Raw genomic sequence first — 12283 nt, forward strand, 5'->3', positions numbered from 1 at the left:
CAAGCAGTTACAAATATTGTTTGTTAATATTACAGAGAACTGCGTAGCTACGTTTTCGACTTTTCAAAGAAACGTACATTTTCAAGGATTTCTTGCATCAACAATTTAAAAACTTCAATTCAATATGGCCGCCAGACGTTCTCACTACCTAGAAAGATCGAGCTCGTGAGCTGTACCAGTGGTGTCCTTTTTCTATTTCCATGGGAGCGCTTGTCAGTGTCAGAGTGCGTCTGTGTTTGCTTCCGTGCTAGTCCGTGCTCTGTGCAGCAGCTTTCTCTGCGCTTGGCAGTGCCTGCCCGGCCTCCTGATGCAGCCGCGGCGGCCGGATGGCTTCGATGGAGTGGGGTACCGGGGAGGACGTGAAGCGGCCGAGGATATGGGCGCAAGGTCATTTCCTGCCCCCGAAGTGCCCTGGCTGAACAGCCCTCCGGACATCCCCGGGAGCCGTAACCTGTATTGGGGAGAGCGCTCCCCGCTGCAGACCGGAGGTTGTCCTAGCCCTGTACCCCCGGGAGAGGAGATAACCGGAGCCCCTGGTTCGGGTGGCGGTAAGTCCGGAGGAGTGAATGGAAGGGTAGGTGTGGTCGGACCGGAGCTGGACACTATCCACCTGCACTGGAGAACTGAAAGACTGAGAAGCACTACGGCCGATTGGCTATTCTTCCATACTACCTGCCTGTCATTTGTCCTCACATTACCGTAGGGCTTCTGAAAGGGCTATATGGCATACATTATTCAAATTGCTGAACTGTGATGTTATTATGTACACTAATGTTAGAATAGAAATAAGAATGTTATGAGGCAATGTAGTGGGAGGACAATTGAAGGAAAACTGTCACATGGTGGTGGCTCAGGTGCCTGGGATAAAGTCTCTTCTCACCCTGGATCCTGTCTTATCATCTGTACGGAACACCACACTTTGGCGACAAGGAATAACATTAGCATTAGGCACCTCAACACAGGTGGGAAGCTTTTAGGCTATGAGCGCAAGCTGTCATAGAGAGAAACAAGCAATTGCAATGCAACAGGTCTTGCATTTGCAAGTGTCAGAGTTATTGGCATTGTAAATGACAATGTATTTTACCTATGTGTTTTGGTTTGGAGTGTAGTGGATATATGTGGTGTGAACTGGAATAATGCGAGTTGTATTGGACTTGTTGTGGAATTGTGTGGGGTGGAATTTTGTGGGGTGGAGTATATTTGTGTAATGGAATTATGTGGCATGGTGAGTAGATAGTTGTGAGAGCTGCACATAATATAGAAAGTAAGATAGAGACAGATAGGTTGTTTGTGCAGGAGGTGGTGGTATTGGTGGGGGTATTGGTATTGGCAGTGGTATTGGTATTGGTGGTATTGGATTGATGGTGGTGGTGGTGGTTGTGGTGGTGGTATTGGTGGTGGTGTTTGTATCGGTGGTGGTGGTAGTGGTATTGGTGGTGGTATTTGTGAGGTGTTGGACTTGGCCCTCTTGGCAGGGTCATCCCTGAACTTTTTGCCTTCCTCCAATATTCTCTCTGCCCCGTTTTTGTTGGTTTAATGACTCTGGGCACTTTAGCACTGCTGACCAGTGCTAAAGTGCATATGCTCTCCCTGTGCAAAATGTATATGTAATTGATTTCCATGATTTGCTCATTGGATTTACTGTCAGTCTCCAGTAAAGTGCACCAGGAGTGCCAGGGCTTGTGAATGCCAATACTGCTAGTGGGACTGCAGCGCTGGTTGCGCCACTCACAGAAGCAGCCTGTTAAAATGTGTCTAGGGTCTGCCATTGCAGAACCTGTGTGCAGTCTGGTACTGTCATGCTGGCTGGGCAAGTGCACACACTTGCCAGCCTCAAAACCTTCCCTTTGCTTCATATTAGTCACCCCTATGGTAGGCCCAAGGCCAGGGTGCATTGTAAGTGTAAGGTAGGACAAGCCCTGATGTGTGTGGCATGTTCTAATAGTGAATTACAGCCAATTTCGTTTTTCACTATTGTAAGGCTACCTGTTCTCTTAGGCCAAGATGGGCTGCTGGAATTATTACACCCTATAATCCCAGCAAGCTCAGGGAACATGGTAGAAGGTCAAGTTTAGTATACCTGAACTCAGAATAATAAAATACTTCTTCACTCCATCCCTATTACCAATTTCACTGCCCGGAATTGGAAGCATGTCAATCTCGCAGATTTCCACGCTATCTTGGCCTCTACAGCCCCTAGGGACCAGGCCTCGTTGACTGACCAGGCCTGTTATCTCGAGCAGTGGCTGGTATCTGCCAGTGATAAAGTGGCCCAGTTAAAAATCATAAAAACGAAACGTCCCCATGACGCTCAGCGATGGTTCACCGATCAATTGAAATTGGACAAATTGTCCCTCCGCCAAGCTGAGCGCCGATGGAGGCGTAACTACGACTCAACATCTAAAATTGAGTATGTTGATTTACTGAAACAGTATAAAAAATCTATCTTACTGGCCAAAACCTCTTACTTTTCTCAGAAAATTATGGACTCAGCCTCTAAGTCTAAGGACATTTTTTCTATAGTTGAGGAGCTCACCTTGCCGGACCGTGTTACTGCTCAACCCCTACCTACTCAAGCTCTTTGTGATTCCTTGAATTCGTACTTCATTGAAAAAATTGACACCATCAAGAATAACATTCCCTCTCCTTCCTCCTCTACCCCCTGTGAACCCCTGCCGCCTGGATGTTTTCCCCTCCCATCACCCCGACAGAGTTCATCTCTCTGTTACATTCAGTGAGCTCGGGCTCCCCTAATGACTGCTGCCCTCCGCAAATCCTTAAAGAAGTTTTTTGGACCTGTCCTGACCCCCCTTTGTCACTGCTTAACAACTCGTTTGCTACTGGCACGGTCCCAGATTCTTTCAAACAGGCGGTTGTAGTTCCCATACTAAAGAAGCCCGGTGCTGACCCTTCGGTCATGAGTAATTTTCGACCGATTTCCCTTCTCCCCTATTTGGGGAAAATCTTGGAGACCTACGTTACTCGTTGTTTCAGTACATTCATTGAGGGCTCTTCCTTTTTGGATGACCAGCAAGCTGGCTTCCGGCCAGCTCATTCTACCGAAGCTATTATTGTGGCCGTGATGGATGTGCTGAGGCAAGCAGCCGACAAGAATATCGCCCAGGCTCTTGTTTTACTGGACTTGTCGGCTGCTTTTGACACGGTCGATCATGACATCTTGATCGACCGTGTCAACAACGCGGGTATCCAAGGCATGGCTCTTACATGGATCAGATCCTTCCTGCATCAGCGTTCCCAGGCAGTTCACTTGTCCACTTACTCCGCTTCCTATTCCCCCCTATCTTGTGGAGTCCCTCAGGGCTCTGCCTTGTCGCCACTTTTGTTTAACCTCTATATGCAACCTCTCATAGCTTCCCTCCGTCACACCCCGGTTACTATTTTTAATTGTGCTGATGATTTACAATTGATTTTTCCTGTGGATCCCACCCCTTCTTCGTGTACCAATTTTCAATCCACTATGCTTGTGATCTCTGAGTGGATGCACCATAGTCAGCTGAAGCTTAACCCCAACAAGACGGAGTTAGTGTTGATGGGTGGGCCAGCTAACCCTTGGAATTCTAGCTTCTGGCCTCCCTCCCTTGGGTCCTCACCTTGCCCTGTCAATTCGGTAAAGAGCCTAGGCGTAATCATATGTAGTGACTTGTCTATGAGGCCTCAAATTAATGCAGTTACATCATCCTGTTTTTTCCACCTGCGCAGGATATGCAAAATTCGTAGGTTCCTCACCACCGAGGCACTCATTCTCGTCATTATGGCTCTTGTTACCTCGCGTATTGACTACAATAACTCCCTCTACGTTGGAATACCTGCCTACCATCTTCACCGGCTACAGTTGGTGCAAAACCAGGCGGCAAGACTGGTCTTTCATCAGCCCAAACATCAACGTGTCTCGCCTCTGTTGAGGAGACTGCATTGGCTCACCGTGGCCTATCGCTGCATGTTTAAACTTGGCTGCACTGTCTTTAAGGCTCTTACTGATCAAGCTCCTGCCTTTATCACATCCAGCCTCCAGCGTTACACCCCCTCGAGAGATCTCCGGTCCACTTCCCACAACCTGTTGATGGTTCCAAGGTACAAACGTAAAAAGCATGGAGGACTGTGTTTTTCCTTCCTGGCCCCCACTCTGTGGAACTCCCTCCCTATTTCCCTTAGACTTTGCCCCAGTTATGTTTGCTTCCGTAAATTATTCAAAACTCACTTCTTCCAGCTAGCCTATTGAGTTACTCCGCTGAACTGTTCCCCCCGCAATTGTCTATGAGCGCCATGAAACCGTCTGGTGACCGAGCGCGGTATACATTTTTTTAACATAACAAATATCCTGTGTTTGCAAATGCTACTTTTAGAAAGCTAGCATTTGCTTGCCTAACCATTTCAGCCCGCCTCTGCTAGGATGTGTATCTGCTGTCTGGGTTGTGTGAGTGACCGGGCTGGGGGATGACAGGTGGTGAATGCAAGGATTACACCTAGGTGGGTGGTGGGAGTGCCCCTGGACTCTGAATAGGGCTGTTCTCAGCCACCACAATGCTGGCTACACCTCCTGGGGAGCGACTGATGACTCAGCCCGACACCTGGCCCAGGAAGAAGGAAGCCTGTCAACAGAGTACTCCTGGCTGCCCCTGTCATCACAATGCTGGCTCCACCTCCTGCAGAGCGTCTGATGTCACTGCCCCTCACACTGAAAGGAAAAGCCAGGAACAGCACAACAGAGTGCTTCAAAACTGAAATGGGCTATGCAAAGGCCCCCTGGCCTGAAAGAACAAAATAAACTGAGTATAAGTATAGGAGCCCTGCTCCCAAGAAACTAGATCCTGTTTCCCACAACGAACCTCTGCCCAACTAGAAGGACTAAGAAGAAGCTGGAAGGACTGGCCTGCTGTCTGCCTTGCTGAGGAAGGAGTGGAGAAGACCTAAAGAGGACTTTCCTGACGTGCTGAAACTTTCTCCAAGGGCTTGATTGAGCTTGCCCCCTGACCTGAACCCCAGGACTAGTGGGTTCTTTGTGCCTTGGCTCGTCTGGAACTGAGCCGTGTGATTCCTCCCGCCAGAGGCAAGACTGCGTCCCCCCTCGCCCCCTCCCAGAGTTGTGGCACTCGGGAGCGGCCTGCCCTTTTACCCGTTGAGAGCCTCGCTCTGCTACAGAGTCGCTCTCTGCCCCTCGGGTCAGGCCGCCTGCTCCTCTGCCCCTGTTCGTTATTGGAGGTGCTTGGAGTGCTTGTCCGCCCCCTCCCGCCGGAGTCCTGGTCTCTTGGGCGCACTCCTGAAGCCTGGATGGCCGCCAGTGCGCTGCGAACGCACCCGGCCGCCCCCCTGTGCCCCCTGACCTGTGGAGAGGCCGCGCCGCACAACAGAGGACTTCGCCCCCAGCACGGACCGTGCTGGAGGCCCCCGTGCCGCGCCCCACCTTCGGAACCCGCCCGCTGCTTCCTAGACCCCGAGGTATGTCTGCGCTACGAAGCGCATCAAGAGCCTGACACGTCCCCCTGCAACGAGGGACAATCCGTGATTTACTGTGTCAGCACGCCTAAGAACAATCTGCACACACCAGGCTCGGGGCCCACAACGTTATATTTCCCCGTGATTCACTGTGCGCCTCCACCATGCCCCGTACACCCCTATCTGCTACCTGGACCTCTGGTAGAGTTCGGCACGTACCCGGCCTGGAAAGCTCCCCCTTCGCATCGGAGTGCGAGTCGCACCAGCTCAGTACGACTTGTACCCTTGGTTCGCTTGTAGCGTACGCTTCTCACGCAAGAGGCGTGAGTATTGGCAGGGTCTCGGTGTACGCGTCTCACGCGAGATGCGTGAGCATTGGTAGGGCCCAGGGTTTTCTCCCATGCTGAGCGTAGAAGAGCGCTACGAAGCGCACAGAGGCGCTTGGGAGTGCCGTACCTTCAAGAAACTGGGCAGAAGGCCCCAAATATTGCATATCAAGAACTGTGGCATCATCATTTTGTTATAAGAGTAACTAGTACTGTTTTAAGAGTACCTGAAACCTCAAGAAGAAGTATTTTTAAATAATCTCCAAAGAACCCTGGTATATTTAAAGTATTGTGGCCTTGCCTTGTGTTATAGAAGGAAGTTTGCTAATTTGAACTGTCACAAAAAGAACATTTGCCTATTTAATGATCTTGTGGCCTCAAACTGTGATAAGTCGCTGCCTCATAGATATATATATTTTACATAAAGATTACGTATTTTTACAGAACTACAGCCTGGTGTACATTTGTGGGGGAATCAGTGTGTTTTACTGTGAAAGGTCATGAATGCTTAACTATAGCGCCCTGAAGTTTAGCCTTGTCTGCTAGCGCCACACTACCGAAAAGGGTGAGCAGGGGTCATTCTGAGGAGTAGTTCCCTTGCCCTGATTAGAGTGGTGGTTTCTCCCTGGCTTTGGTGCCAACCTCAGCCAGCCAGGAATCCCATTTCTAACATGAGGCATTATTTATGAGGGTATTGGTGGTGGTGGTGGTAGTATTGGTGGTATTGGTGCAGGTGGTATTGGTGGTGGTGGTGGTGATGGTATTGTATTGGTGGTGGTGGTAGTGGTTGTATTTTTGGTGGTGGTGGTGGTATTGGTGGTGGTGTTTGTGATGGTGGTGGTATTGGTGGTGATGATATTGGTGGTCGTGGTATTGGTAGTAGTGGTGATTGTAGTAGTGGTGGTTGTAGTATTGGTGGTGGTATTGGTGGTGGTAGTATTAGTGGTGGTAGTACTGGTGGTGGTGATTGTAGTGGTGGTTGTATTGGTGGTGTGGTGATGGTGATGGTATTGGTGGTGGTGGTTTTGGTACTGGTGGTGGTATTGGTGGAGGTACTGGTGGTGGTATTATTGGTGGTGGTGGTATTGGTGGTTGTGCACTGGTGGTGGTTGTGGTGTTGTTAATAAAACAAGCTTTTGAAAAATACCCGTCAGGTGGCTTTTGTACAGATGACATGTAACACAGATGTACTGTTGTCTGCTTCAGCCCATTAGCCCAGAATGATGTGCTACCTGGAATTCACATGACTTAATTCGCTAATCATTTCTAAATCCATTTTATTTGGGGGCTTGAAACAGACATGAGATAATGCCGGGTTAAAGCGATTGAAACCGGGCACCCGTGTTACGGGGCGGCCCTGCTGTTTAAAAAAACACAAGCAGTTTCAGCTGAAGCAGCGCTTGTCCGAAACTCAATAAAGTAAATAGTGCTTACAGACTAAATAACAGGTCCCATGTAACAACTGAAGTGAAGGGGCCAGTAGCCATGGGAGGATACAAATGAAGACAAGGGTGTAATAAGGAGATACTAACAAGCCTATTAACGACTCCAAAGGCAGTATTTATCAAAGACAATGACACAAGCCAATGAAAAATATTTGTGGAGAGTGGGCGTGGCTTCTCTCCCATAGTCTACTACAGCAGTCTCGCAGAGTGAGCAGTGCATGTGCGCTTCCGCTAGGCCCGACCTGAAAATGGCTCGGATAGCTCCCAAGTTAGCCCTGCTTGCATGGAACTAGATAAGGGAACAACCATGAGTTACTTCAAAAGGGAATCTAAGCAACTCAAACACGTCATGTGTTTGTGACAAGCTGAAGACTGTTCTGTGTCAAAATTATCTCTTTTTGTTGATTGAGGAGGTCAAAGGTTTTTTGAGTGGACTGAAAAGAAATCTGTTTGAAATGTCCCTAAGCATATAAGTGTTGGAAATGCAATATGTTTCATATTTGTTTAAGTTAGAGTAGGACGGTGCACCCTTGCCTTATCCTTGTATATTGGACCTCTAAGGCTGAACTGAATGTAAGTGGTGCTTAAAACTATGCCAATACTTGAAGGCTTCTGGGCACTGGTTAGCACGTCACTTCCACAGCAGTCAGAGAGATATGAAGGGGTAAAGGAGTTTCACAGTGGGGAGCAGAGAAAGTATCAGTGTGACCACCAGCGCTGCAGACATGGAGTAAAAGATCAACAGACATCTAGTCCTTTCAGGAGTCAAAAGCCTCTGCTCTTCGAGACCTGTGTAGACACTACCGGGATGTTCAAATATGATGTTCATCTTTACCTGCTGTGCAAAAACTACACCATTCTGCAGGTGCGAAGAAATACAAACAAATTAGAAACAATACAAGTTTTCACCCTGTTGAGCGGGATCTTTCAACCAGAGGTTCCAGAATCCGTTGCGAATAAAATAAAAAGGTGAGACAAAAGCAGAGTTTAACTTGCCTTGAAGCCATTGGCTGATGGTGAAGGAACTGAAAGTCAGAGTGGAGCACTAAAGCCAGTGAGATCCGCTGCCAGAAGAAAATACTTTTATCAAAGTGTGTAACCATATTGTCTGTGTAGAATTACAATACACCCAATTTATTGTTCTACCATTGAATATGATGTGGTAAACAAAGAGGTGTCAGCTGTATTGAAGGCTGCCTTTCCGCAGTCTTTCATCTGTTCCATCCACGCTGTTTCTGATTTAATCTGACCTCCTCCAGGGAGGGAGCAGTTGTGGTAGCTTAATTCATACGTCTGCGTATTATAGTGAAATAAAGGACGTGTCTGTACCATATATAATTTTTTGAGCAGTTGTATATAGCGCAATCTCGATCCAAAGGTAGTGAAGCGCTTTCCATGAGCACCACCTACATTACGAATGGACACATTAATTTTTTTAGTCACAGGGAGATTAAGTGATTTGCCCAGAATCACAGGATGCGGAGCCGGCACCGAGGCTGAGACGGTTCCCTAGTTCTGAGACTGGCTGCTCTGGCTGTTACCCCACATTCTCCCCTCCCCAAAGCTTGCGCACGTTCTTGTCATCCAGCTGTTTCATCAGTGGAGTTTCTCCAACGATACTATAATGATATTACACCGTCCACTTGTCCAAAGAGGTTGCTGAAGTGGAACCTGTGATAAAACTACTGTGCTGCCAGTGCACAAGTCCCAGCTCGCAGGGAAGTGAAAGCAAGGGTGAGTGGGTGTTTCCCAATGACAGTGGCTTCCACCACTGGCAGAGAGGGGGCAGATCCAAGGCCGGCCACAAGTGCCGGAGACCTGTTTGTGCACTGACTAGTCTGTAATCTACAAGACAAAGGTGGTAGGGAGAGAAACTGGATATCACACGGCTTCAACGTCACTGCTGACAACTCCTCTTGCTTTCTCTATGTTTCTTTCTATCTATAATTCAACATTGATGGCATCAGTGATGTCAGTCAAGACCTGCTTCAACTGAAGTGAGGCATCTGCTGCAGGAACCCTTCAGGAGGCAGCAAATAAGATCAGAGTCAGCATATGGAAAGTAGGAGGTGGGGAAAAAGTGGTTCTATGATGACAGCAGGTCCTGCAGACAGCGCATACGCGCTGACGCTCAACCTAAAAATAGAGGCAGGGAAACATCACATTGATGTTGATCGTCTGCGGGACAGTAGCAGTGTATGTCTGCAGGGGAGGTGCGATGGTGGAGAATACATTGAGGAGTTCCTGAAAAGTAAGTGCTGTGCGTGTATTTGCTCGATCATGTATGCTGAAGGGCACACACGCACTAAATCAGTGCAAGCCTGTCAACGTTAAGCTATCAGTGCAAGCTTATCAACATGCACAAAGAGGTCATGTGCGCTCAGTTCACAACCAGACTGTTAGTAATCAGCACCATGCTGACGCAGTCATTGGCAGGGGGTACATGGCTATCTTAAATTGGGACAACCAAGTGTCACTTACACAGTGGTGTGAAGACCAAGTGACGTCTGCTAATTATTCCCAAACTGCCATCTTAAATAGAGACAGTTGTCTGTTCATTACACAGTGACATACAGATGAGGAGACATCAGCTGGAGAAAACAGAGTGGTCATCTTATTGTTGTAATTCAAGGACCATTGATAAGAACTAACACGGACATTTTAGCTTGGGAAGAGCAAAGGGAAATTGAGCAGTAACTGCAAGAATACTCAGATGACATTTAGGAGTGCTGGCTGGAAATACTAGTTTTGTTTTAATTTAAAAACATTTTTTTTTACAGCATTTCATATAAATCTACAGTGACACAAACGCCACCCTAAAACAATAGCTCCACAGCCAACATTGAATTTTTGCTCTGTGTGCCATTATTTACAATATTAGTGGTGTGAAATGCAAAATGTCAGTGCACCACAGTTTTTTCCCCCTTACCTTGTTATGTTATCCAATTTGTAAAGCGCAGCGTATACCCGGAGGTGTCTTGGCGCTGAATCCATGAGCAAGAATGAGAAGGGAAAGAGAGCCTACTGATTGAAAAGCCATGTTTTCAGGTGCTTCCTGAATTGAAGTGAGGCGGGAGCTGACCTAATGTCGTGTGGGATGAGGTTCCAAGAAGTGGCTGCTCTTACCACGAAACTACTCCCTCACCATTTGGATTTTTTAAATCTGATAGAATTAATTTTGAACGTGCCTGATGATCTTAGATTTTTCGTAGGGGTATACCAGGATAGGGCTGTCTTCAGGACGAGGGGTCCAGAATAGTGGAGGGCTTTATAGGTCAAACAGGGAGCCTTAAACTTGATTCTGTTTTAGACCTTCAGCCAGTGAAGTGGTTTATGTGTGGAAGAAACAGAATGGTGTCTGGGCAATCCCAGTAACAATCTGGATGAGTAATTCTAAAGAACTTGCAGTTTGTTCAGATATTGGGCCTGCATGCCAATGTAGAGGCTATTGCAATAGTCTATCTTTGATAATATTAGTGTGGAAATAACTGACTTCCTGACGGAGGTGGGAAGAAAGATTAATATTTTCTTAAGTATTCTTAAAAAGTGTTATAAGAAGTGGAAACCTCCATGTTGATATGTTTGCTTAGGATAAGACGATCATCGATGATGACCACCAAACTTTTAGCTTCACTGGTCGGAACAGGAAGGGGTCCCATTTTTGCAGGCCAGCATGGAGCTGACCAGAAGTTAGGGTTATTACTAAATAGAATCACAGTGGTCATCCCGGCATTGAGCTTGAGGCAATGTTTGCTCATCTAGACATTGATGTGTCTCATACAGTTTTGAATGCAATGACTGGTATCCTTTGCATTATTAGAAGCTGAGAGCACGATTTGCCTGTCATCCGCATATGAGGAGAGAGAAAAGCTAAAGGATTCAACAAGTGAGGCCAGTTCTGCTACATACACATTGAAAAGGGTGGGACTGAGCGAAGAACCCTGCGGAACACCACAGGGTAGGCGAAAGGAGTTTGAAGAGAAAGCATCAATGTTGATAACATTAGCCCTGTCTGACAGGAAGGAGGTGACTAGCTTAAGGCGAGATTTTTAATACTAATTGCTTCCAAACAGTGGATCAGAGTATAATGATCCACTGTGTCAAATGCCACAGACAGGTCCAACAAGATAAGAACCCTTTCTCAAATGGAGTAAATGGAAAAAATAATTTGGCAATTATTCATGAGTTTGTGGCACCTATCTGAGTGCTGAAAAAAGTATACTCTTTTATTACACTGTTTGGAAGCGGAAGGACAAGAAGTCTTAGAAAATGTACCAGAGCTAAACCCAAATGAGATGAGAGATCTAAATGAGTAGACATTCGCTATTACTAAACTGGATATTCGAAAGGTATCATTTTAGTTTGAGAAGTCAAGGGAAAGATTAACCTATGGAGGAATTTGTCACTTGTCTTAGCAAACTGCTCTCGAACTTAAATTTGGAGGAACTTAAGAAGAGAGCTGTAACAGTGACACGATCTGGAAGGAACTTTGGATGGAAGATGAACCACCATTAGAGGAATTGCTTTTGGTGGCTAAACATGTGGAACACATGTTGAAATGTGTAGAGGAACTTGGTGCTGAAAAGGGAGGGAAGTCTAATGTAGTAAAAGACAATGCAGCTGAAGTGTGTGTGGTAAAAACCAAGATTCCACAAAAGAAAAGTCACTCAGACTTTAAAGGGCCTTCTTTTGGGTGTGGTGTGGAAGGCCACAGAGCTAATGAGAATTCATGTTTAGCCTGGTTTCAGACATGCAATGCTTGTGGGGGTAAGGGCCATTTCAGCTAGTGTTGTAGGAGCAGTGGGAAAAAAATTGCCCAAGATTAGAATTTCAGAAGTAGTATTGCAGGTGAAAGGAGTGACCATGGGTTATGCAACAGAGGTAGTGGTGATTGAGGGAGCACAAGTTTCCATGAAGTTTGACTCATGCTCACATTTTACCTTCATCTCCAAGGACACACTGGGGAAATGTTTTCCCAAAGGGAAATTTTTTTATGAAAATGGATGTCAAAATTGGCGGGTATGGTGCTTCAGTGATTATAATGCTCGGATATTTCCG

General features: G+C 46.8%; 1 protein-coding gene across 1 annotated transcript in view; it reads left to right on the top strand.

The window, feature by feature from the left end:
• Nucleotides 1-200: 200 nt before the first annotated feature.
• The window catches only part of SLC25A46 (solute carrier family 25 member 46), a 169973-nt gene continuing 157890 nt past the window's right edge, over nt 201-12283 (top strand). The window contains exon 1 of the mRNA XM_078675493.1: nt 201-548. Within this exon, the coding sequence (XP_078531619.1) occupies nt 308-548 (241 nt within the window). The 5' untranslated portion in view covers nt 201-307. The remainder of the gene's footprint in view (nt 549-12283) is intronic.

Source organism: Lissotriton helveticus, chromosome 2_1 (genome assembly GCF_964261635.1).
Source record: "Lissotriton helveticus chromosome 2_1, aLisHel1.1, whole genome shotgun sequence".
Classification (NCBI taxonomy): Eukaryota; Metazoa; Chordata; class Amphibia; order Caudata; family Salamandridae; genus Lissotriton; species Lissotriton helveticus.